Below are 27,584 nucleotides of genomic sequence, written 5' to 3'. Positions count from 1 at the left end.
GTGAGGGGGCATCACTTCGAATTCCAGCTTGTATCCCTGAGACACAATCTCTATAGCCCAGGGATCCACCTGTGAGTGAACCCACTTGTGGCTGAAATTTCGGAGACGCGCCCCCACCGGGCCTGGCTCCGCCTGTGGAGCCCAAGCGTCATGCGGTGGATTTAGTGGAAGCCGGGGAGGACTTCTGTTCCTGGGAACTAGCTGTATTGTGCAGCTTCTTTCCTCTACCCCTGCCTCTGGCAAGAAAGGACGCACCTCGGACTTTCTTGCCTCTTTGTGATCGAAAGGACTGCATTTGGTAATACGGTGCTTTCTTAGGTTGTGAGGGAATATATGGCAAAAAATTTGACTTTCCAGCCGTAGCTGTGGAGACCAGGTCCGAGAGACCGTCCCCAAACAATTCCTCACCCTTATACGGTAAAACCTCCATGTGCCTTTTTGAGTCGGCATCGCCTGTCCATTGCCGAGTCCACAGGACCCTTCTGGCAGAAATCGACATAGCATTTATTCTAGATCCCAGTAGGCTAATGACTCTTTGGGCATCTCTCATATATAGGACAGCGTCTTTTATATGCCCCAGGGTCAGTATTATAGTATCCTTGTCCAAGGTATCAAGTTCCTCAGATAAGGTATCTGTACATGCTGCTACAGCACTACACATCCAGGCCGAAGCAATTGCCAGCCTTAGCAGGGTACCTGAATGTGCATAAATGGATTTCAGGATACCCTCCTGCTTTCTATCTGCAGCATCTTTTAGGGTGGCCGTATCCTGTGACGGCAGGGCTACCCTCTTGGATAAGCGTGTTAAAGCTTTGTCCACCCTAGGGGAGGATTCCCAGCGTAACCTGTCCGTTGGCGGGAAAGGATACGCCATAAGCATCCGTTTGGAAATCTGCATTTTCCTATCTGGAGATTCCCAAGCCTTTTCACATAACTCATTTAATTCATGTGACGGGGGAAAGGTCACCTCTTGCCTCTTCTGCCCATACATATAAACCCTCTTGTCAGGGACTGGGGTTTCCTCTGTGATGTGTAACACATCTTTCATTGCTATAATCATGTAGCGGATGGCTTTAGCCATTTTAGACTGTAACTTTGCATCATCGCCATCGACACTGGAGTCAGAATCCGTGTCGATATCTGTGTCAACAATTTGGGATAGTGGGCGCTTCTGAGACCCTGACGGCCTCTGCGCTGTAGGATCAGGCATGGGTTGAGACCCTGACTGTCCCAAGGCTTCAACTTTATCCAACCTCTTATGCAAGGAATTTACATTATCATTTAAAAACGTCCACATATCCATCCAATTGGGTGTCGGCGGCGACCCCACATTCATTTGTACCCGCTCTGTTTCCACATAGCCTTCCTCATCAAACATGCCGACACAAGCGTACCGACACACCACACACACAGGGGATGCTCTATTTGAAGACAGTTCCCCCACAAGGCCTTTTGGAGAGACAGAGAGAGAGTATGCCAGAACACACCCCAGCGCTAAATGACCCAGGAATCACACAGTAACTTAGTGTTATACAGCAGCTACTGGGTTATCAGTTTTTGCGCCAAATTTATGTGCCCCCCCCCCCCTCTCTTTTCACCCTCTTTCTACCGTGTTTCTGCAGGGGAGAGCCTGGGGAGCTTCCTCTCAGCGGAGCTGTGGAGAGAAAATGGCGCTGGTGAGTGCTGGGGAAGAAGCCCCGCCACCTCAGCGGCGGGCTTCTGTCCCGCGTTTTGTGTGTAAAATAATGGCGGGGGCTCATGCATATATACAGTGCCCAACTGTATATATGCTGCTTTTGCCATGAGGTACCCAATTGCTGCCCAGTGCGCACCCTCCTGCGCCCTACAGTGACCGGAGTGTGTGGGTTTAGTGTGGGAGCAATGGCGCACAGCTGCAGTGCTGTGCGCTACCTCAGATGAAGACTGGAGTCTTCTGCCGCCGATTTCGAAGTCTTCTTGCTTCTCACGCCGGCTTCTGTCTTCTGGCTCTGCGAGGGGGACGGCGGCGCGGCTCCGGGATCGGACGACCAAGGGTGCGTTCCGGTGTACGATCCCTCTGGAGCTAATGGTGTCCAGTAGCCTAAGAAGCAGGACCTATCTTTTAGTGAGTAGGGCCGCTTCTCTCCCCTCAGTCCCACATAGCAGAGAGTCTGTTGCCAGCAGATCTCTCTGAAAATAAAAAATCCTAACAAAATACTTTCTTATTAGCAAGCTCAGGAGAGCTCACTAAGGTGCACCCAGCTCGTCCGGGCACAGATTCAAACTGAGGTCTGGAGGAGGGACATAGAGGGAGGAGCCAGTGCACACCAGTATCCTAATTCTTTCTTAAAGTGCCCTGTCTCCTGCGGAGCCAGTCTATTCCCCATGGTCCTTACGGAGTCCCCAGCATCCACTAGGACGTTAGAGAAAAGCATGTTATCGGTTTTCAAAGCAAACTGCTGACTTCAAAACAGAAATACTTGCTGTAACAATGTAACAAAAAACTTGAACAGACACTTTATAGATTAATTTAACACCTGAACTGCAAACTCCAAGCTACAATTTCAGACTTGATCTACAAATTCGGCCACAGCAATCTAGACTAAATCAACAGACATTTACAAAAAATAATGGCGTCATTCAGTGAGTAACTTCTGAATTAAGGTTGGAGTAAACAACAGCGTTCATGCATCCTGCCAAGTTACTACAGTTCACTCATCTGTCCAAATGTTTTGAAGATTCTAAGACACATTAAAATGGGTTTCCCATCATGATATAAAGCAGACCACGGAAATGCAGAACAAATCCTCAAAGGATCTCCTGATCAATCCTTGTGTCACAATTACCGGACTCATTCATACTACTCTAAATAAGCTTGCACATGAACACTGATGACCGATACAAGTTCAGTAGGTTACACATGCATGGAAGTAGCTATTTTAAAAGCCATGGTTAATGATACACAATCATATCACTACTAGCTACAGTAAAAGTAAATAAGATCATGTACTGGACCCTGCAGCACGCTGTTCATAGGTCCTCACTCAGCGGTCACACAGTGGAGGCGGACATTATTTTGGGGACTACACTTTAATGAAAACACAGGTTATCAATGGTCCAGCAACATTACTCCGCCAGATCCATCAACATCACAGCACACCATTCCCTAGGAACTAGTGACACCAATGAAGCACAACATGCAGTCTGATGAATAAAGTTATTGTTACTTGGAATATAGTGTTTAACTTAATTTTGGATATATTTTAGTGTATTTGAACAGGTTACTGTAAAGTCCTGAGAGTCTCCGTGTAAGACCGCCTTCCCCTGCTGGTTTTCCCTTTCTCTTTCCCCTCCCTCCCCATCTTCTCTAGAACTGGCTGTGTCACTCTCTCCTTCACCTCGGCCAAGAAAAACTTCACACAGAAATCCAGCCACGTCCTGTTCATTTCTATCACCCTTTCCTTGCCAGCCCCTCCACTTCTTCCCGCATCCATTTGACCCCCTCCCCTCCTCACCATGTGCTGGATGCTAGGTCCAGGAGCTGTTCTTCTTCTCTGAAGGAGAGGGCACAGGTTAGTGAATACAGCAGGGAACATGTCAATTCAGTATACCAGTTAACTCTATGCATCCCAGATGACACTGCACAAAGTGTTAGGACAGATGGAGTTTGGCACCTGTGAGTGTATTCCCTGTAGCTTTTTAAATTGGATTAAAATTCCTTGTTCCTGTAAATGCAGGATATTGGGGTCTTTAGGCAAATAAACACAATCCTCTTTTCTCAATAAACAAAACTCAACCTCATATAGCACAATATACATTCAAAGAACAAAAGCGATCAAACAGTGGGGTCAATCCAATTAGGTGCGAGGTGCGAGTTGGGAGATATTTCATAAAACTCGCAGACATTCTCACGAATGCGCGCTCCTTAGAATTCTACAAACTAATTAACAATGCCTATTGGCAGTGGTCCCAGCGGAGGTTTGTGCGTTGTCAGCCATATGAGATGTGAGAGAAGTGCATGGCCCCCTAAAAAAAAATCATTTCATTTGAAGAATCATACAGAAGGCTGTTAGTGGTCATAGAGAAAGTACTGGAGATTTTTTAAATCTAAAGTTTTTTTAAACGGCTGTTTTGTGCATTTTTAAAAATAAAAATGCAAAAAAAGTAGGAAAAAGATGCTTTTGGGGTATTTCTTTTTAAATATATGTTTATTGAGAAGGAACATGTAATAAAATAAAATAAAATACAAGTCGTATGTCACATTGCTTGTGAGAAAACAGTCAACCACTGCAAGGTACAGAAAGTGCCAATAAAAAAGTTGAACAAACACTTTTGAATAGTATAAACAGGGTTATGAGGACAATCAACCATATAGTTCAAGCAGGAGAATGTAACATCAGTCTATTAAATTTTATTTTATTTTTTAAATTAAAAGGGTGGTGAGCCTTTAATGAGGGATTCTGTATTATACCATGTTGTCAATCTAACTACTTTGCGCACATATTCCCTGGTGGTAGGCGGTAGCGTGAGCAGGTAGGGTAACCAAATGGCAAAAAAAAATTGCGAGCGCGACTCTGCGTCCAGGGCACAATCAACCCAATCCATTTGATATAGGTATGTTAAACGTGGTAACATGAGGGAAAGGGGTATCGGCTCCGAATGTATCCATTGGGATAGGATGGTTTCTTTGCTGCAGCAGCCACACGAGCCAACAGTAATTTCGTCCCTTTGGAATACGGGGGATCCGGAGTATTTATGAAGTTCCAGAAAGCCCAGACCATAGTATTATTAAAAGAAATGCGAAGTTCCACATTAATATACGTTTGGACTGCTGTCCAAAATGTTTGTTATAACGGGCATGCCCAGAGACAATGAATAATATCGGCATCGGGAGAATTACATTTAAAACATAAAGAGTTGTCAGATACTCCAGTGAGGAACCTAAGTCTAGGGGTGTAGTAAGCTCTGTGTAGTATTTTAAAGTGCATCTCTGCATAAGAAGATGAAACTAGTTGTTTATTTAGCACACCACACCACCGAATCACTGTCAGGAGATCGGTGTCAGGGAGGGTGTCTGTCCATTTGGTCATCCCTGTTGTGAGCTTAGACAGATCCAACCTTCGCCTAGTATGGGAATAGATTAATGAAGTGTTATATGGGGCTCCTGGAGACTGTCGTACCAGGCCATCAAGAGGAAAGGTGAAGTCCGAGGGGTGCAATCGTGACAATTTGCTAGTAACAAAGCTACGAATTTGGAAATAGGCAAACAGAGGAAAATTAAGAGTGGGGTATTTTACTTTTAGTTGTGCTAGAGTTAATATCGCAGAGCATTCCACATTCAGAAATTGATATAGGAAGGATAGGCCCTGGAGATGCCAGCCACGAACAATCCCATTATCCTCTCCACCCTGGAATTGTGGATTACACAATAAAGGCTGAAATAGAGAATCCGTTAGGGAGAGGTCTAAACGTTTCCTAAGTTTACGCCAAGCTGTACATGGGGCATGTAATAACGAATTATGGAGCCTATCATGTTGAGGAGGGACCGCGGCAAAATGCAACAAATGTACTACAGTGTGTTGAGGTGAGAAAGCCTGTTCCAAAGCTCTATTAACAAAATTGTCACTATCCCCTATCCAATCCAGAGCGTATCTGTAGTTGGCGGCAAGGGAGTAGTCTTCAGGACAGGGGAGATTAATACCTCCAAGTGCCGAGGGTTGTTGTAACTTAAAAAGTGCAATGCGGGGACGTTTGTTTGCCCCATATAAATTTAGTGAGGGCCTTATTAATAAAATGGACATCGCGTTTGGACAATATGAATGGGAGCATCTGGATTGGATAAAGTAGTCGAGGGAAGGAAACCATCTTATATAAGTGGCACCTACCCAGATAAGAGATCGGGAGATGTTGCCACTTCAAAAAGTCATTCGTCATTTGAGTGATGTGGTAAGAAAAGTTCACTGTATATAGGTCAGTGAGGAGTGGCGGGATACGGAGGCCTAGATATTTTAAATATCGGTGGGCCCATCTGAAGGGAAATGTGTCGCCCCAATCCTGTGCCGCCTCTCCTCCCAGTGCCAGTGCCTCTGTCTTATCAAAATTAATAAGAAATCCGGAAATTAAATTAAAATCATGCAGTATGGTTAGTAACGATGGAAATGCCTGTTTGGGGTTGGTAAAATATAGTAACAGGTCATCAGCAAAAGCAGACACCTTGACTTCGTTGTTGCCTACCATAATACCTTGCCAAGTAGGATCTAGTATAAAATGACGTATCAAAGGGTCTAGGGCCAAATTAAATAGCAGGGGGGAAAGAGGGCATCCCTGACGGGTCCCTCTACCTAACGTGAAGGCAGACGAGTTTAAACCATTTATAGTCAGATGCGCCTGAGGTAATGTATATAACATTCCGAATAGATGAATAAATTCCTCACCAAATTGCTGGACATGAAAAATACGTAGCAAATGAGACCAGGAGACGCGATCGAACGCCTTATCGGCGTCACAGCTCACAACAAGAGCGTTTGGGCAGGGAGATCGTTGCGCACTATACATTGCTGCAATTAGCGTACGTATATTATGAACTGAGGTTCTACCTTTAACAAACCCTGTTTGAGCAGGATGCAGAACTCGATTCAGAATTGGTTGGAGTCTTGTTGCAATTAGTTTTGTAAAAAGCTTCATGTCCTGGTTCAATAATGAAATAGGTCTATAAGATTGAGTATATCGGGGATCTTTTCCCGGTTTCGTAAACAGCACAATTCTGGCTTCACTAAATCCCGCGGGGGGAGGTTTACCCTCTAGCAGTGCATTGAAAAGAGATAATAAATGGGGTGACAAATGGGGGGCCAGGATTCGGTAATACTCCGTCCCAAACCCGTCCGGGCCAGGAGATTTGCCATTGTGCAGTGATTTAATCAAAGAGAGTAATTCCGGTTCTGTGACCGGTACTGTTAAGGATTTCCTTTCCTCTTCCGTTAGAACAGGTAATTTTGCCCTCTCAAGGAATTGCATTCCAAGAGTCGGATGATCCAAGGGGGCTTTATAGAGAGTGTTATAATATTGTAAGAAGGCCTCAGAAATTGAGGGGGTATCAAAGATGGCTGCAGACGAATTTGTGAGTAGTTGGGGAATACGAGAAGGGGCGGAGCACGACCGAACCAGATTTGCCAACAATCTCCCGGATTTATTTCCCCCTCTGAAAAATCTATTCCGTTGTAAATCGTATGAAAATCTCGCCCGCTCCGTATGTAATGAGTCATATAGTTGCTTAGCAGCAAGATAGGCCTGTCGGTTGTCGGGTGAGTCCCTCAACAAAAGTGCGTCATAGGTTTTGGTCAGGTTACAAGCAAGGTCCCGTAATTGGATAGCGAGTAGCTTACGTTTCCTAGAAACATACTCCATAATATGTCCTCGAATCACTGGCTTCGAAGCTGACCAAAACAAATTGATGTCTTCCATATGAGTACTATTGTCTGCTACATAATTACGAAACGTTTGTTCTAGGTGGGTGCAAAAATCAGAGGATTTTGTAAGATAGGCTGGAAACCTCCAATTATATGACTGAGAGATAGGGGAGTGTAAATTTAGGGTAAACTAAACTGGGGCATGGTCGGACAATGATATGGGTTCTATTTTAGTTTCAGCCACGCGCTGTAATAGGGTGTCAGTGATTAGCCAATAGTCGAGGCGAGAAGAGGAGTGATGTGGATGAGAGTAAAATGTGTACTCTCGGGAGTCAGGGTGTTGGCATCTCCAGGGGTCGCAGAGCCGCAGTGAGTCGGTTAATAAGGACAGGGAGTGGGGCGGTGTAGAAATATGCCATCTAGCAGAGGTGGATCTATCCAAACCCGGAGACTGGACAGTATTAAAGTCTCCGCCTAAAATAATCTCCCCCTCCGCCCATTCTTGCAGTTTATTATAAATTTTAGAAAAAAAAGAGTGAGTTAGGACCAGTAGGTGCGTAGATAGTAGCTATGGTGTAGAGAACACCGAAAATAGTGATTTTTATAAATAAATAGCGGCCTTCAGGGTCACTGAGACTATCATTTATTTGATATGTGAGGCGTCTATTAAAAAGAATCAGTACACCCCTTCGTTTGGCTGAATAAGAGGCCGATTTGAATTCCCCTATCCAGGAATCTCTCACAACATTAGGGTCTGCATTTTTCCAATGAGTCTCTTGTAAGAAAACTATGTCAGGCTTTAAACGTTTAAGATAGGAGAGAATCTTTCTCCTTCTGACTGGGGTGTTTAAACCCTCAACATTCCAGGTTACAAATTTAATATGGGACTGTACTCTAGTGGAGGTGGCAGCATTCGAGGACATTTAACCTACACCTACTCTAGGCCAAGATTCCCATTTAACTAGTAATGATAGACCCAGCCAGCCCGTCCCAGCAAGCGGGCCGGCGAGCAAAATACCTGTACCAAAGCAGTATAAGAATAAGAGGAATAATGGTGACCACGACATACAATAAATTTGTACAACATCTAAATCAAAATCCCAACTCAAAATTATTTTAAGTATTATACGAACCAAAGTGTTGAGGTCAATGGAGCGGCCCACCGAGACGACTAATTGATTCCGACTTAAAACATGCGTATAGTGGAGAACCGCGCCAAGAGACCATACAATAAGCAAACATAACAATAACAGATAAGGAAAGGAAAAAAGGGGGGTGAGGTTTAGTCGGAGAAGAGGAGGAAGAAAAAGAGTCAAAGAAAGTAGAGAGCATTTCAAGAAGAATTGAGAACAATAGGATAAGTGGTCACAGAGAGAGAGAGAGAGAGTATTTCGAGAAATGCAATAGGAAATAGGTGACCATATACCCACATATATATAGATAAACAAACTATATATCAACCAGTGGGAGGACCCACTCTTGGTAGTTACTAAGAACCTGAATGTGTACTGTTCAAGAAGATGCAAATATACAAGGCCAACGGGTGTCAGTCCTCATCGTCCATCCCGGCAGAGGGGCGTGAGGAAAGTGAATCTACAAAATTCATGGCCGTCTTTGGAGTCTCGAAGAAGTAGGCCTTTCCCGCATGAGTGACTCTCAATTTAGCCGGATAGAGAAGCGCAAAGCGGTGACCCAGTTCAAAAAGTCTCTTGCAGACAGGCGAGAATTCTCTACGTTTGGAAGCAACCATATAGGAAAAGTCCTGGAAAAGCAGCAATTTAGCATCTTGGTATTTCAGGTCAGCACACTTTCTATAGGCATCTAGTATCATGACCTTGTCAGCGTAATTGAGGACTCTAAAGATGACGGGCCGGGGTCTATCTCTTGTGGACTGCCGTTCAGGGCCGATACGGTGTACACGTTCCACTACTATAGATCCAGAACCTGAAACACAGCCCAGATCCCTAGGCATCCATTGAGAGACGAGCGTCATGAGGTCATGGGGTTTCACAGACTCCGGTAGGCCGATGAGGCGCACATTGTTTCTCCTGTTACGGTTTTCCAGGTCGTCAAGCTTATCCTGAATAGATGCAACAAATTTTTCTTGGTCAGAGAGAGCCGTCTTAGCCGTAGTGAGATCATCCTCTAGGTCGGATATTCTCTGTTCTGCCTCGGTGAGTCGCTGAGCATGTTGGTTCAGTTGAGTGAGAGCGGAATCAAGCGAGTCTTTTAGAGGAGCCAATTTTTGGTCTAATAACTTAGACAGGATATCTGTTATCTCATTCGTCGAGCAGGATTTTGCAGAATCCATTGCGGATATGGACACAGGCTGGCTTCGGGGGCTAGAGTGTGAACCCAATGAGGGTGACGGAGGGCTGTCTACCGAGGAGTTATCACGGCCACGGCCTCTACCCGACTGATTGCTACGAGTGCCCGGCGACTGTTTGGCCGCAAATTTGTCCATCATCAGAATAATGAGATAATAACAGCAGTGAGTGCGGCTTGAGATATATAATAATATGAGCCGCAATATAATGTTCCTCCAGTAGAGGGAGTTCAATCCGAGCAATGAGATAATAGGTGTATTATAGATGAGTGATGTTTCTTCCAGAAATAGAGTGTTGAGGTTGAGGGTATAATAAGAAGAGGGTATGGGATCCCAGGTCAAATTTAATAGGTTCCAACCTGTCTAGAGAGGACAGTCTGCAAGGATCACGGACCTGCCAGTGACCACAGCTGACTGCCTGTAGCAGCAGGGAGCTTTCAGCTTACCAGCTCGCCTCCTCCAAGATGGCCGCCAGATGCAGGGGAGATGTGATGCAGCCTGGGGAGAAGCCTCTTCCCGGCTGCCTAGCGCCTTAATGCTGCCTTTTCGGGACCCAGCAGGTCAGTGGCCGCCCTCCCGGGGGGGTATGGTGGGCTGGTGACTCAGCCGCGGGCGAAGCAGAATCCTCCGCTCCGCCGCCCTGGAAGTCCGCGGCGGGTCGCGGCTAAAATCGAGGCCCCGGCCTGTGGATGTAGTGTAGGCCGCGGGGCTCCGGAGCTCCGTGAGCGGTCCCCGGCTCCCGGAAAAGTGTCCCCTGATAGCGGGACCGGCAGGCAGAGAGGCAAGAGAGTGGGTGGCGCAGTATGTGTGGGCCAGAGGCAGGGGGAGGTAAATGTATAGTGGACGCCGTGCAGAGAGCTCCAGGGCACGTCCTCCTCCCCTGCTGGCCACCGGGAATCCGCTTTTGGGGTATTTTGAGGTGACGTTAAAAGATTTTAAAAAAATTATTAAAAAAGCAATTTATTTATTTTTATAAATAGGGTGCTTAAAGCAATGAATAAAATTGATTTTGAGGTAATTTGAGGCCATTTTTTTTTTTAAACCCCATAATATAACACAACATTTATGGACTAAATAAGCTAATTGGAAACTTCCAATTGCCTTATTAGTCATTAGTTGAGGTGTCCAATGGGTTCTAACACAACATTTTAACCTTAAAAGGAATTTCCCTACAATCTCTTACCCTCAGTGAGGTGAGAAGATTGTAAGCTTGTGAGCTACCTACCTCTACCCTCCTACCTCTATGACTGTTTGCGATTACCCAGTTTTATCTTATCATTGTGTCCAGTTGTAAAGTGCAATGGAATTTGCTGTGCTATATAAGAATCTGTTAATACATAAATAAATAATTGGATTGCAAAATGTGAATTTGTAGAGAAAATGGCACCTCGCATCTTGCAACTCGCACCTAACTGGATTTACCCCAATGTGTGATTTGAGATTAATGAACTAACTGTACAGGTGTAAGGGGTCACACAGATGAGTTACTTGAAAATGTCCCATTAACCGTAAAGTGAGCAATGTACTAAAAAGCGGCGGGACTACTTGATCCTTATGTCGCACAGCCCTGCAATGCATGTGTGTTTTGTACATGGGTCAGCTGCAGTGGCAGCACAGTCCAAAATTCAAAGGGGAGCCACACCAACTGCCAGTGAATCCCAGCCAGCAATGTATGGCAGCGTTTGGGGTGGCAGTTGGCGTGGCTCCCCTATTTCAATTTTGTACTGTGCTGCAGCCCCACCTGGAGCCACCACTGGTCAGTGTGAAGTGGGGATTGCCTCATTCATGATCAGTCACATACTTTTCAAACATGTTTGCTGGATGTCTGGCTTGATCAGCTAACGTTCCGTCACCGTCTATGTTTGAGTAGTAATGGCTCATTTGCATTGCTTTGGTTTTATGGCTTATGATGCATGAAAATAATAAAAGTAATATATTCTTACAGATGATAGAAGTTACTCTAAACTACATGAAAAGAGTGCCTTAATTTTAGTGAAGTCTACTCTACATTTATGCAAAACTAAAGAGCAAAGGTAAAAACGTAGCCTCAAAATCCTAAAGCAATTATGGTTTATCATAGAACTGGTTCTTATTTACAGAAAGACTTTAAGCTATGAGTTACACAATATGTTGATATTGATAAATGGTAGATGCTAGATTCAAGTGGCCTAAGGGACCTTTTACATCAGGGGGAGGAACAACGACACAAGGGGGAGGAGCTAGGTCAGCGGGATAGTTCCTCTACTATGCATGCCACCAACTATTACCTTTAGTAATTAGGTGGCGAGCGAAGAGGAGCAGAGCGAGCCACCGAGCCCGCTAGGGTACTTTCCGGGTATCCTGTTCGGCCATAGCTCCTCCCCCTGGTGACGTGTCTCCTCCCCTAGTGACGTCATAAGGTCCCTTCTCCCACTCTGATTTAGAACCAACCATTCATAAATTGCAAGTCCCAGGATTGGTGGGAAATGGAGGTCAAGCTTTGCCAGGTGCAAAATAATGCTTTTACTCACCATATCAGCTGGTGGGGGAGAGGAACAACCTGGGGGGACCTGCAACAATAGTGAAAAAGCTAAACAAATATATTCCATGTAAAACAAAACATAAAAGGCATAAATCCTTTAATGTCACAAATACAGTCAAAGTACTAAATAATCTATATACTATAATTTATATAATTATAAAACATCAGATTAATGATCACCATTTCGGCCATGCTGGACAAGGTACAGTACAAATCTATTTCTTGTTCTGTTCTGGACAAATGTTCTAGAATAGTGGTTCACAAACCCGGTCCTCAGGATCCCACAGAGTTCACGTTTTCCAGGTCACCTAGCAGGAGCACATGTGTATTCACTACTCACACATTTTAAATGACCCACAGGTGGAGGTAATTATTTCACTTGTGATTCTGTGAGGTGATCTGGAAAACATGCACGGTTTGGGGTTCTGAGGGCAGAGTTTGAGAACCTGTGTTCTAGCAGATAATAGCCAATACGGCAAATCCTGCTTTGATGTTTCACATAGTCACACTATAACCTTTTGCAGTTGATAAACATTATTAATGTATGACAGCATACTTGCCTACCTGACCCTCTCCATGAGGGAGAAAATGCTCTGTTCCTGGACTTTCCTGGTAATGTATGATTGTCATCACCTGTGGTGAGCTAGTTAATTGATAAGAAAGGTGTTTCACCACAGGTGATGGCAATCATACATTACCAGGAAAGTCCAGGAACAGAGCATTTTCTCCCTCATGGAGAGGGTCAGGTAGGCAAGCATGATGACAGATACGCATGATAAATGCAGTAGTTTACAGGATGAAACATGGCTTAATGGTATAGTGATAACTATGATGAAAGTTGTCATTTACAAGATGAACATGGTTAGCTGTACAGCAATACAGATGAGATGAAGTAAAAGTAAATTATAACACTTAGTACATGTAAGAGTAATGCCAGCTATACACTATATGACTTTTACAGACGATCCAACCAATGGGGGAAGGAGCTGCGTGAGGCTACAATCGCTGAGTGCCTCCATACAATGTATGGATTTGATCTGTGCTCCAGTGACTGACAGCGGCAGAGTGACGGTCTGGATGATCAAGCATGCTTGAAAATCAATTCAATACTTTTTTTTGCTGTTTTCAGCATTGAACGATTACAGTTCACATACATACACTGACCGATAATTGATCAAAACTGTTGTGTATCAGCCAGGTCATCATTCGCTGCATGACTGGCTTAAAAGTTAAAAAAATGCTTGCGCGTTTTCTTTTTGGGTCGTTAATTGCAGCTCCAATAATTTTCAATTAGAACAAACTTGGGGCATCCACCTGACCTGGAGTATAATAAGAAATACAATTGACCCCACTGTTGATGCCAAATAATATAAAAAAAATTCCCCAGCTATGAGATTCAGTAGATCAGTCAAATTTCAGAATCACTAGCAGGGAATTAGTTTGTAAATCTTTCTTGCTTTCAGAGGCCAATCCACCAGCACAAACATATGTCAAACTGTTGCTTAATACAAGAACACGGTGGTGTATACAGAGTATACATAGGGGTGGTGGTGTGCATTTGCAAAACAAGGAATGTCCTTAAAAAAGGAGCACAGCAGTAATGTGAATAAGACTGTAGGGGCCTGATGCAGAGTTGATGAAAGACAGACGTAATTGCTACTGCAATGTATATTCATCCATATGCTTAGTTGTACATAACTCTGTGCTCAGACATTCCCTGTATGTACTGTATGACTGTTTTCATACTAGTCCATACCCACAACTGTCCCAATTTGGGCAAGGCAGTCCTGTCCCTCTTTTTGAAGACTGTACCACTCGTGGGCTTCAGCGTCTTGTGGGAATGTGGGGGAGAAGTTTGGGGGGGAAAACTCTCACACTGCTGCAGTGGGTGAATAGATACCATAAAAAGGTGCGTGCGGAGTAGCAAATTTAAACTACTATACGTTAGTAGGTATTGCAGTCATCACTATCAATGATGCGTCTGGTATATCTATGTGTAAGCACAACTTTGCATAGACTGCAATTCTGTCTACAGCCCTCACTCTACATCACAGGTTCTCAAACTCGGTCCTCAGGACCCCACACAGTGCATGTTTTGCAGGTCTCCTCACAGAATCACAAGTGACATAATTAGCTCCACCTGTGGACCTTTTAAAATGTGTCAGTGATTAATTAATACACCTGTGCACCTGCTGGGTTACCTGCAAAACATGCACTGTGTGGGGTCCTGAGGACCGAGTTTAAGAACCACTGCTCTACATCATACTTGCCTACCTGACCCTCTCCATGAGGGAGAAAATGCTCTGTTCCTGGACTTTCCTGGTAATGTATGATTGCCATCACCTGTGGTGAAACACCTTTCTTATCAATTAACTAGCTCACCACAGGTGATGGCAATCATACATTGCCAGGAAAGTCCAGGAACAGAGAATTTTCTTCCTCATGGAGAGGGTCAGGTAGGCAAGTCTGACTTAACCATTGCCTGTGTGTGAGCGCCCTGTTCCCATCCAGTTACATCTCAGCATAGTCCGCAATTGCTCATTCTCCGCAGCAAGTTCACAGTAAAAACACACAAAATACTTCTGCCAAACAGACTTGTGTTCAACTCTACATCATGCCCTAGATAAAGCCAATCAACACATCACACATTCAAGGTGTGACGTTCCCAAATTATGCATACAATAGGTGGCGATTTCTGGAGATAAATAAATCTCTACATAGGGAAAGGTATCAAAGCTAAAGCTAGGTACACATTGAAGTGGCCTGGAATTGGGCCGATTTCATTGAGTCTGATTGCCGGTACACACGACATGATTAAATGAACGTCGAACGCTATAGCGTCCCGTCCTTTATTAGCATACACCAGGTCGCAAGCCAAATTGTCCGGTTGGCCGTGCAGCACAGTCAACCGGACGACAATGCATGTGACCGCGGGAGTGTGCAAATCACCCGTAGATGATTTTGTGATGTAGACTATTAGACATTTTGAAACGACAAATCGTCCCGATATTGCTCCAGTGTGTACCCAGCTTTATAAAGAGGACAAGTCAAAAAGTTACCTATAGCAGCGAATCACAATCTACCTATCATTTTATATAATGTACTAATGTAACTAGATAAATGATAGCAAGAAGCAGTGGTTGCTATGAGCAATACCTCCACTTGTACTTTTTAGAAGGCTTGATACATCTCCCCCAAAGTACTGTATGTCCAACACATGCCAGATTAGGAGCACTTATATATAAGCACCAACACATGGTTGCTATATGGTTTACTATTACAGTCCCCATCATTTTTAACCAGATAACTAAAAGTCATGGGACAATATATTAAGTCATTTGAGGCATAACAACAATGACTTTATTTAGCTCATGGCTGTTTTTTTAAAAAGAAAATTATAAGACCCCATGGCATATAATTAGATAAATATTGTAGGAAAATAAGCATTCCGAGTTAACTATTTTCAGTAGTAAAAATCAGGAAACCCTCAGAAAACCAGGACACGTGGGAGTTCTAAACACGGGAGAGCTGTATCCTGTAGCACATAAAACGTAGGCTTAATAGTAGCTGTGTTCCAGCTTAATAGTTGCAGGTCTATATATAAACAGAGGACCCTCCACCCATGGCTTGGACAGAGGACCCATTGACACCCATTCTACCCATAGAGAACATCCAGCCTCATCCTGACTGACATCGGGGAATGTAAAACTCCCTAAACTCATAGCATGGAACACAGACTGCACACAGTGCAAGGAGAATACCTCACAGTGCAACGGGTGGGAAACGTAGCAGTCTACTCTATAAATAGTACATCAGTTATGCTGTAGTCTTCTCAGGAATTTCCATCTTAGCCATGAATAGAGATATCCTTGGGGGGAATTGGGTTGCACGGAGTGGTTCCTTACTACGGGAAAACGTCACATTAATGGGACATGCAGAAGACATTTATATGGAATGGAGGCTTACCTTTCCTTCACATTTTTTGTGACTTGTAATCTTGCACACTGTAATACAGTAAGAGAAATAGAGAAGATTAGCTATAGTATAGTACATGTTTAAGAAAAAAAATCACTAACAGATTCTAAATGTATATGTATGAGGCAGCATGCACATAAAGGTACACAGAAGACTACAGGTACTGTATACTCATTTTAGGAATAGTAAGTTTTCTGTTGAACTACAATAACAGAGGAACATGATAATAGTAGTGGAGCTACAGTATGTGTTACATGATAATAGTAGCAGAGCTACAGTATGTGTTACATGATAATAGTAGCAGAGCTACAGTATGTGTTACATGATAACAGTAGCGGAGTTACAGTATGTTACATGATAATAGTAGCAGAGCTACAGTATGTTAAATGATAACAGTAATGGAGTTACAGTATGTGTTACATGATAATGGTAGCAGAGCTACAGTATGTGTTACATGATATCAGTAGCGGAGCTACAGTATGTGTTACATGATAATAGTAGCGGAGCTACAGTATGTGTTACATGATAATAGTAGCAGAGCTACAGTATGTGTTACATGATAACAGTAGTGGAGTTACAGTATGTGTTACATGATAATAGTAGTGGAGCTACAGTATGTGTTACATGATATCAGTAGCAGAGCTACAGTATGTGTTACATGATATCAGTAGCAGAGCTACAGTATGTGTTACATGATATCAGTAGCAGAGCTACAGTATGTGTTACATGATATCAGTAGCGGAGCGACAGTATGTGTTACATGATAACAGTAGTGGAGCTACAGTATGTGTTACATGATATCAGTAGCGGAGCGACAGTATGTGTTACATGATAATAGTAGTGGAGCTACAGTATGTTACATGATAATAGTAGCAGAGCTACAGTATGTGTTACATGATAACAGTAGTGGAGTTACAGTATGTGTTACATGATAACAGTAGTGGAGTTACAGTATGTGTTACATGATAACAGTAGTGGAGTTACAGTATGTGTTACATGATACCAGTATAGGAGTTACAGTATGTGTTACATGATAACAGTAGTGGAGTTACAGTATGTGTTACATGATAACAGTATTGGAGTTACAGTATGTGTTACATGATACCAGTATAGGAGTTACAGTATGTGTTACATGATAACAGTAGTGGAGTTACAGTATGTGTTACATGATAACAGTAGCGGAGCGACAGTATGTGTTACATGATATCAGTAGCGGAGCGACAGTATGTGTTACATGATATCAGTAGCGGAGCGACAGTATGTGTTACATGATAACAGTAGTGGAGCTACAGTATGTGTTACATGATAACTAGTGGAGCTACAGTATGTGTTACATGATAACTGTAGTGGAGCGACATTATGTGTTACATGATAACAGTAGTGGAGCTACAGTGTGTTACATGATAACTAGTGGAGCTACAGTATGTGTTACATGATAACAGTAGTGGAGCTACAGTATGTTACATGATAACTAGTGGAGCGACAATATGTGTTACATGATAGTAGTGGAGCTACAGTATGAGTTACATGATAACAGTAGTGGAGCTACAGTGTGTTACATGATAACTAGTGGAGCGACAATATGTGTTACATGATAGTAGTGGAGCTACAGTATGTGTTACATGAGAACAGTAGCGGGGCTACAGTATGTGTTACATGATATCAGTAGCGGAGCTACAGTATGTGTTACATGATAATAGTATTGGAGTTACAGTATGTGTTACATGATAACAGTAGTGGAGCTACAGTATGTGTTACATCAGGGGCGGCCAGATTTTTGGAGTTGGTGATCTACTGTGAAAGCTAAAAAGCTTTTGTGATCTACCTAGGAGGAATAATAGCGCGCGCCGCAGGCGCGCGCGCAAAACGAGGGGCGTGGCATAACAAAAAGTGGGCGTGGTATAACTAAAAAAAAAGGGACGTAGCCTTGCTGCGCAGAGTGTAATGACTGCCTCACACGAAATAACACATTGGCCCCCACAGGTAAAAACCTCAAACACATGCCCCCACAGTGCCAGATACACATGCCCCCACAGTGCCATGTGCCCACAGTGCCAGATATGCCCCCACAGTGCCAGATACAGATGTGCCCCCACAGTGCCATGTGCCCACAGTGCCAGATATGCCCCCACAGTGCTAGATACACATGCCCCCACAGTGCCATGTGCCCACAGTGCCAGATATGCCCCCACAGTGCCAGATACAGATATGCCCCCACAGTGCCATGTGCCCACAGGGCCAGATTACAGATATGCCCCCACAGTGCCAGATATGCTCCCACAGTGCCATGTGCCCGCAGAGCCAGATATGCCCCCAGTGCCACATATGACCCCACAGTGCCAGATATGCCCCCACAGTGCCAGATTACAGATATGCCCCCACAGCGCCAGATTACAGATATGCCCCCACAGTGACATGTGCCCGCAGTGCCACATATGACCCCACAGTGCCAGATATGCCCCCACAGTGCCAGATACAGATATGCCCCCACAGCGCCAGATTACAGATATGCCCCCACAGTGCCAGATATGCCCCCACAGTGCCATGTGCCCGCAGAGCCAGATATGCCCCCACAGTGCCACATATGACCCCACAGTGCCAGATATGCCCCCACAGTGCCAGATTACAGATATGCCCCCAAAGCGCCAGATTACAGATATGCCCCCACAGCGCCAGATTACAGATATGCCCCCACAGGGCCATGTGCCCGCAGTGCCACATATGACCCCACAGTGCCAGATATGCCCCCACAGAGCCAGATATGCCCCCACAGTGCCACATGACCCCACAGTGCCACATATGACCCCACAGTGCCAGATTACAGATATGACCCCAAAGCGCCAGATTACAGATATGCCCCCACAGCGCCAGATTACAGATATGCCCCCACAGTGCCATGTGCCCGCAGTGCCACATATGACCCCACAGTGCCAGATATGCCCCCACAGTGCCAGATATGCCCCCACAGTGCCAGATACAGATATGCCCCCACAGCGCCAGATTACAGATATGCCCCCACAGTGCCATGTGCCCGCAGAGCCAGATATGCCCCCACAGTGCAACATATAACTCCACAGTGCCACATATGACCCCAGTGCCAGATTACAGATATGCCCCCACAGCGCCAGATTACAGATATGCCCCCACAGTGCCAGATATGCCCCCACAGTGCCATGTGCCCGCAGAGCCAGATATGCCCCCACAGTGCCACATATGACCCCACAGTGCCACATATGACCCCAGTGCCAGATTACAGATATGCCCCACAGCGCCAGATTACAGATATGCCCCCACAGTGCCAGATATGCCCCCACAGTGCCATGTGCCCGCAGAGCCAGATATGCCCCCACAGTGCCACATATGACCCCACAGTGCCACATATGACCCCAGTGCCAGATTACAGATATGCCCCCACAGCGCCAGATTACAGATATGCCCCCACAGTGCCAGATATGCCCCCACAGTGCCATGTGCCCGCAGAGCCAGATATGCCCCCACAGTGCCACATATGACCCCACAGTGCCACATATGACCCCAGTGCCAGATTACAGATATGCCCCCACAGCGCCAGATTACAAATATGCCTCCACAGTGCCATGTGCCCGCAGAGCCAGATATGCCCCCAGTGCCACATATGACCCCACAGTGCCAGATATGCCCCCACAGTGCCAGATATGCCCCCACAGTGCCATGTGCCCAGTGCCAGATATGCCCTCAGTGCCATGTGCCCACAGTGCCAGATATGCCCCCACAGTGCCAGATATGCCCCACAGTGCCATGTGCCCGCAGAGCCAGATATGCCCCCAGTGCCACATATGACCCCACAGTGCCAGATATGCCCCCACAGTGCCAGATATGCCCCCACAGTGCCATGTGCCCAGTGCCAGATATGCCCTCACAGTGCCATGTGCCCACAGTGCCAGATATGCCCCCACAGTGCCATGTGCCCGCAGAGCCAGATATGCCCCCAGTGCCACATATGACCCCACAGTGCCAGATATGCCCCCACAGTGCCAGATATGCCCCCACAGTGCCATGTGCCCAGTGCCAGATATGCCCTCACAGTGCCATGTGCCCACAGTGCCAGATATGCCCCCACAGTGCCATGTGCCCGCAGAGCCAGATATGCCCCCAGTGCCACATATGACCCCACAGTGCCAGATATGCCCCCACTGAGCTATGTGCCCCCACAGTGCCAGATATGCCCCCATAGAAGAGCTCACCGTGCTGCGTGTGGAGAGCGCAGCGCGCGCTTCTCCTGTCTGCCGCTCTGCCTCCTCAGTCCCATCTCCGGCGGGTGACGGCAGCGTGTATGCTGATAGCCTTGGTAAAATGTCAAGAATATTGTTTTTTCCAGAAGAACTACAAGTCCCAGCAAGCCTCCCCCGCAAGCTGGTACTTGGAGAACCACAAGTACCAGCATGCAGGAGAAAAACGGGCCCGCTGGTACCTGTAGTTCTACTGGAAAAAAAATACCCAAACAAAAACAGGACACACACACCGTGACAGTAAAACTTTATTTCATACGTCGACACACACATACTTACCTATGTTCACACGCCGACATCGGTCCTCTTCTCCAAGTAGAATCCACGGATACCTGAAAAGAAAAGATCAATATACTCACCTCAGCCAGGGTCCAGAGATAAATCCACGTACTTGTTAAAAAAAACAAACCGGACACCCGTACCATGCCGGACTGAAAGGGGTCCCATGCTTACACATGGGACCCCTTACCCCGAATGCAGAGAGACCTCTCAGAGTGACAGCTGTCACAGAAAGGTCTCTAAAGCCAATCAGGAAGCGCATCGCACAGCTCCGTCCATTACTTTCAATGGTGGGAACTTAGCGGCTAGCGGTGAGGTCACCCGCCGGTCAGCGGCTGACCGCGGGTAACCCCCGCAGACGGCAAAGTTCTCACCATTGAAAGTAATGGAGAGGCTTTGCGATGCGCTGTCTGACAGCTCAGACAGCGCACAGCCAATCAGGTGAGCGCCACGGAAGTAGCGCTTCCTGATTGGCTGAAGGGACTTCAGTGACAGGAGTCACGTGGTGTCCCGGCATTCGGGGAAGGGGTCTGATGTGTAAGCATGGGACCCCTTTCAGTCCGGTGGTACGAGTGTTCGTTTTTTTTTTTTTTAACAAGTACGTGGATGTATCTCTGGACGTGGATGTACCTCTGGACGCTGGAAGGTGAGTATAATTTTTTTCACAGGTACCCTCGGATCGTCGGAGACCGTGGCAGTCGGCGTGTCAACATAGGTAAGTATGTGTGTGTCAGCAGTGTGTAATAAAGTTTTACTGTCACTGTGTCTGTGTACTGTTTTTATTTGGGTATTTTTTTCCAGTAGAACTACAGGTACCAGCGGGCCCGGTTTTCTCCCGCATGCTGGTACTTGTGGTTCTCCAAGTACCAGCTTGCGGGGGAGGCTTGCTGGGACTTGTAGTACTACTGGAAAAAACAATATTCTTGTATTCTTGTCATTTTACTCAAGGCTATCAGCCTCCCATCCGCAGCCATTGGATGGGGAGGGACAGCCTCGGGCTTCACCCCTGGCCCTTGGGTGGCTGGGGGGGGGGGGACCCCTTGATTGAAGGGGTCCCCACTCCCCCAGGGTACCCCGGCCAGGGGTGACTAGTTGGATATTTAATGCCACGGCCGCAGGGCGCTGTATAAAAGTGACCCCCGGCTGTGGCATTACCTGTCCAGCTAGTGGAGCCCGATGCTGGTGTATAAAATACGGGGGACCCCTACTCTTTTTGTCCCCCGTATTTTTTGCACCAGCATCAGGTGCAGAGCCCGGTGCTGGTTTTAAAAATACGGGGGATCCCCTGTCAATTTTTACCCCGCATTTTTAGAACCAGGACCAGCTCGAAGAGCCCGAGGCTGGTTATGCTTTGGAGGGGGGACCCCACGCCATTTTTTTCCGGGTTTTTCCCGTTTTTCCACGTTTTTTTAATTCGCGGCAAAATACGGCAAATCGGCCGTTTTTCGCCCGCGGGACTGTCGAATCCGTTTTTCATTGAATATGGTGAATTCCGGCAGCCACCTGCCGGAATTCACCTGTCGAATTGTTCGAATTAAAAAACGGCGATAATTTGCCGCGATTCGCAGTGAATTGCATATACCCCTTAGTGGCCATTTTATTATGTGCACCTGCTCAATTATGCAAAGATCTAATCAGCCTATCACGTGGCAGCAACTCAATGCACAAAGGCATTCAGATATGGTCAAGAGGATCAGTTGTTGTTCAGACCAAAACTGGACAGTTAAACTTTGGAAATACATTGACTAGTCTGGGGAATCTCGATTTCTTATGTAAAATGCAAATTATATGGTCTGACTTCAGCATTAACATCTAGAATCCATGAATCCATCCTACCTTGTGTCAATAGTTAGGGTGTTTATTGTGATGTAATGGCTTGGACATGTTTCCTTGCACACATTAGACCCTTACTACCAATTGCGCATTGTCTAAATGCCACAGCCAACCTGAGTTTTTTTGCTGACCATGTGCATCCCTTTATGGTCACAGTATACCCATCTTGTAATTGTTTCTTTCAACAGCATAACCCGCCATTTCAAAGCACACCCCTCATGCTAGTTCCACAAACATGCAAGTTAGTTTAGTGTACCCAATGGTCTCCAAATTCGCCATATGTCAATTCCATAGGCTTCCTTTCGGATGTGGTGGATTGTGAAAGTCGCAGCATGAATGTGGGGCCAGCAAATCCGCAGCAACTGCGTGATGCTGTCCTTTCACCATGGGCCAGATCTCTAATACCCCTTTCACTGAAGCACCGGCTTTAACCCGTATCCAATACTGAACACGCGGCATCAGATATACCTTACCCTTTCACACCGCTGCCGGGACCCGGGTCATCGCCACTCACACAGGACGTTTGTAGATGACGTCATCTCAAAGCGCTCCTGAGCCAGTCATCGGTAGCCTTTTAGGCATAACCCAAACACACTTTATTTAAAAGGTGGGGGTACCTGTGCTACAAAAGGGACATCATCCGGCGAGGAGAGGATTCGGGGATTGCTCAAACGGGGCCCCGTTTTTTGCATTTACCATCAATTCCCTGGACAACCTCCAATCCGGGTATGCTCCCTAGAGTTTTTTTAAGAAATTGCTGTTTTTAAATAAAGTGTGTTTTACTGTCCAAAATTGGTATTATTTCACTTTACTTTGAGGATACATCTTAAAGAGATGGATGTGGATATTTAAAGAAGAGACCCACCTACCTTGCATCATATACAAGGATTAGTTCGTGAGTGTCTTGTTGAAGGGGGCATCCCCTGATTTCTCTTTTATTTGATGGAACTATGAGATAGAGTTATTTGTCTGCATGCAAGCTACTACTTGTGAGTTTATTATTGAAGGGGGCATCCCCTGAAATTTATGGCTACGACGTCTTCTTGGATGAGAGATAATTATTACGTTTCTTTTTCTACTCTCTATTGTGAGTGGTATTTGGATTTAGGGGTTAAAACCCCGATACAATACACTAATTTCTATTAGTGAGACAACATAATTTGAATGTGCAAATATACCTAACAGTATTACACAAGGATCTTTGTGTTTTGTGCTTTCTTTATGTCAAACGTCACCTTTAGAGACGAGTGGAACCTCAGAGAAAAATCACATTAAACCAGGGGAGTACATCCATTCTATTATATCATTTGTAATAAGTTTTTTTTTTGTTTATTTGGGCGCACATAAGAACCGGAGATAAATTTGCTTCTTCTGTGTTTGAGAACAGTAACAGCATGCCATCTTCCCAATGTAAGACGTTGCATGTAAAGCCTTGTACTAGCCTACATTTATTCATTGTGCACACTAGGTTTAGAGTAAAGGTTATTTTCTCTGTAATACCAATGTAGGAGAGAGAACAGAATCCCCAATGGGTGTGTGAGTGGTGAAATGATTGTGTCATACTGTGGAACTTGCGCGTCAGAACAATTATGTAGGACTTGTGACATGGGCTGGAGAACTCTATTATAAAAGGTCCTTTGTTCATGAGAAACATCATACTCAGCAGCTGTTGTTGTTGCTCTCCAGTGTCTATTAATATTCATTCATTGTTGTGCAACTATTTAAATCACATTTCTGCTGGATGTTGTGTCCTTTGTGCTAATAAGCTATATAGTCAGAGTACATGCTTATGTGTGGCAAGCATTGTGTGCTGCATTCTCAGCTTGAGACTGACACTCGCCAGATGTGGTTTACAAGAAAGTGTTTAGAACATGTGGCAGAAATATGGTGGAAATATGATGTCACTGCAAAGCCCACGGGTCTCTAATAATATGGGACTCTGGCTGATAGGGGATGCCCAGGCTTTTTTATTCAGAGGTCTGTACTGGGTGCAGGGCAAAGTCCCCAGGCTGAGCCTAATCTCCATATTGCCCAAGTATAGTGGTGGATAACAGGAGCACCTAAATCTTTCTGAAGGAATGTAATAAAATGGGAAACTCTCGTACTCACACCACTGAAACCAGAAGATTCCGAAGCCAGCTAGGAAGCCCCGGGAGGAACTACTACCCTTCACTATCATCATGATTTTGTGTTCAATTTGTGTGACTTTACATGACTCAAGATTTGTGGTTTCCAACATTCTGAGTTCAAAATATATTTTACACCTTGGAGAAACACTTGTACAAAGCATTCGCCAATGAGAATATACATAACCCTTTCATGTTAAACAGTACACATTAATGTAAAACACTGCAAATTAATATTAAGGTAGCAAATGTTCTATGTTGACTCAAAGTGCAATATAAGCAGGAATAATATAATTAATTAGCCAACCCAGATTTCCACAACCTCGTCCATACAGAATCCCCGCCTTAAACCTGTCCTATACCGAACAGTGTCATAATCGCATACAGCAGATAACAGATACGTCTGTGTAATGTACCTAGTGTAGTTACTTTCACATAGATATTTAAGAAAGTTATTAGTAAGACTTATCACAAATCTCAATTGTTTGTGACATTTAGAGGTAATTTACTTTAATAAAGTGGGGAATTAAAAATACAATAAAAACAAAAAAAAAATGGGGTTAGTATAACTCCTTCAATACTTTATAAAATAAATTGGCAGTGTAAATGAATTATGGCCACCAATAGAATGATGTAATTATGATTCCAAAGAACATTCACATCATGGACAAGTGGGGATGTCAAGCAGTACCCAGCCCAGCCCATAAGGTGCACTGGGAAGCACAGGCACAATAGATTTTGTATGGGAAAAGCTGAAGCTGCCATTTGGGGGAAATGCACTGCTCAGTGGGGAGGCATCTGATATGCTGGCTGTCGGGATCCCGGCGCTCCGTATACCGGCACAGGAATACCGACAACTATTCTACCTCTTGGGGGGTCCATGACCCCCTTTCCCGGAGGGAGAAGAAATCGCGCCACCGTGCCCGCAAGGGGCTCTTTTGCGCTCGCCCCGCTGCCGGCATGCCGGTAGTCGGGATCCCGGCGCTGATATGCTGGCCGCCGGGATCCCGACAGCCGGCATAACATACTACACCCGCTCAGTGTCATCATTAATATTAGACATTCTACACAATTGTCACCTGTTGCTGAAGGAAAGTCTTCCTGGCTCTTTCTGGTCTCATACATTCAGAGCCAAGCAATAAAACTTCCTAAAGCAAGGCGTCACTGCTAAATGTGGTTTCATGGGAATGCTGGACGCTCCTAATTTGTGGTTTACAGGAAAAGCCAGCTACCACTTATGTGTGACTCACTGTTCTAGGTGACACTGTGAGATGGGTGCAGTACGGTCTCCCTGCTCATGTTATTGGACACTCAGGTTTTACGTTAACAAAGGGCTCAATTGATAATGAGAGCCGTATAAAAAAATAAAAAACTTCTGTTCCACCGACAATCTGTGGTGTAGCTGGTCTTTCCAACTGGTGGGAAAGGGATATAACTGTGCAGTACGTTACAGTGGAATCCCATAAAAATATCTGAGATTGAAAGTGACCAGCACACATTTTTCTAGTGATGTCACCAAACTTGTAAGTGTTTGTACTCTACGGGGTCTATGTACTAAGCCTTGGAGAGAGATAAAGTGGATGGAGATAAAGGGGGTAGATGTAAGAAGTGATGATATGGGAGAGAAGTGGTATCAGCGCATGTTATGTGCACTGATACCATGTATTACAGCAGCAGTGCGTGCTGAATGACTATGCGTCTATATTGGCACTGCTATCTTAAAGACAGTACACAGATATGCGGGGGCAATGTATGAACGGTCAGTTCCAACACCTGCAGCTATCAATTTTGACAGCTGCATGTGTCGTTACCCTATCTCCACAGCAAGTTCTGTCCCTGGCTGCGGGGAATGCCGGAATCCGGGCTGCATGTGAGATCTTGTGAGTGTACAGAGATGTCGCGCATGCCCACTGAAGCCAGCCGGGGGAGAGACACAGTGAATCAGCACTAAACCGATGCACTTTGTAGCACCCCCTCGCCGGAAGGGGGAGTTTTCACTGCCCCCGCTCCGGCAAACGATATGTTCTTACATCTCGTCAATGTACCTTCCTGCTTCGCCTTAGTAAAGAGGCGAAGCAGGAAGAGCTATCGGTGGTACGGTATATGCCGCTATAGTACATCTACCCCAAAGTACCAACCAGTCAGCTCCTAACTGTCATTTTTCAAACACAGCCTGTAACATGGTAGTTAGGAGCTGATTGGCTGGTACAATTTTCTATGTGATTGTGTGCGACTGGAATTTACAGTAGCTCAATCTGTAACAATTGCATGTGTGGTCAGATTTATTTATAACTTATTAACAGTTATTTATACAGCGCACACATATTCCGCAGCACATTCACAGAGAATAAATAGCCATTGACATCAGTCTGTGCCGCAGTGGATCTAACATCACATATGCACACACACATTTGCACTAGGGTTAATCATTTTGTCAGTCTAATTAACCTATAAGTATGTTTTTGGATTGTAGGAGGAAACCAGAGCATCCGCGGGAAAGCAACACAAACACAGAGAAAATACAAACTCCACACAGATGAGGCTTTCGTGGGAATCAAACCCAAGACCTCAGTGCAAGCTAAACCTAAGGTAAGCAAGCTAAACCTTTAACAACTATTCTGCCCTTTTAACATTACAGAGCACTGTTGATTACCATTGTGATTTCTAATAAATCTCATATCAACATACTGGGCTAGAGACAAGAGATACTAAAAGTCATTAAAAAGCACAAATTAAACTAGAATTACGGATTATCAATTAACACAAAATAAAGGTGTAGTGTATGGGCGCCAGTACTAATTACTGTACACCGTACAGTAATTAAAAATGTTAAACATTTTGCTGCAAAGAGTTAAACTTGAGTACGGAAGA

General features: G+C 45.0%; 1 protein-coding gene across 2 annotated transcripts in view; it reads right to left on the bottom strand.

Moving 5' to 3' along the window:
- TNS2 (tensin 2) overlaps nt 1–27,584 on the bottom strand; it is a 275,056-nt gene that overhangs the window by 96,517 nt on the left and 150,955 nt on the right. For both annotated transcript variants that reach the window (XM_063952083.1, XM_063952084.1), the window contains exons 3-5: nt 16,199–16,236; nt 12,222–12,260; nt 3,495–3,533 (exon numbers count right to left, since the gene is read on the bottom strand). In XM_063952083.1, coding sequence (XP_063808153.1) covers nt 3,495–3,533; nt 12,222–12,260; nt 16,199–16,236 — 116 coding nt within the window. The remainder of the gene's footprint in view (nt 1–3,494; nt 3,534–12,221; nt 12,261–16,198; nt 16,237–27,584) is intronic.

Source organism: Pseudophryne corroboree, chromosome 2 (genome assembly GCF_028390025.1).
Source record: "Pseudophryne corroboree isolate aPseCor3 chromosome 2, aPseCor3.hap2, whole genome shotgun sequence".
Classification (NCBI taxonomy): Eukaryota; Metazoa; Chordata; class Amphibia; order Anura; family Myobatrachidae; genus Pseudophryne; species Pseudophryne corroboree.
This window is presented reverse-complemented; position numbering and strand designations above follow the sequence as displayed.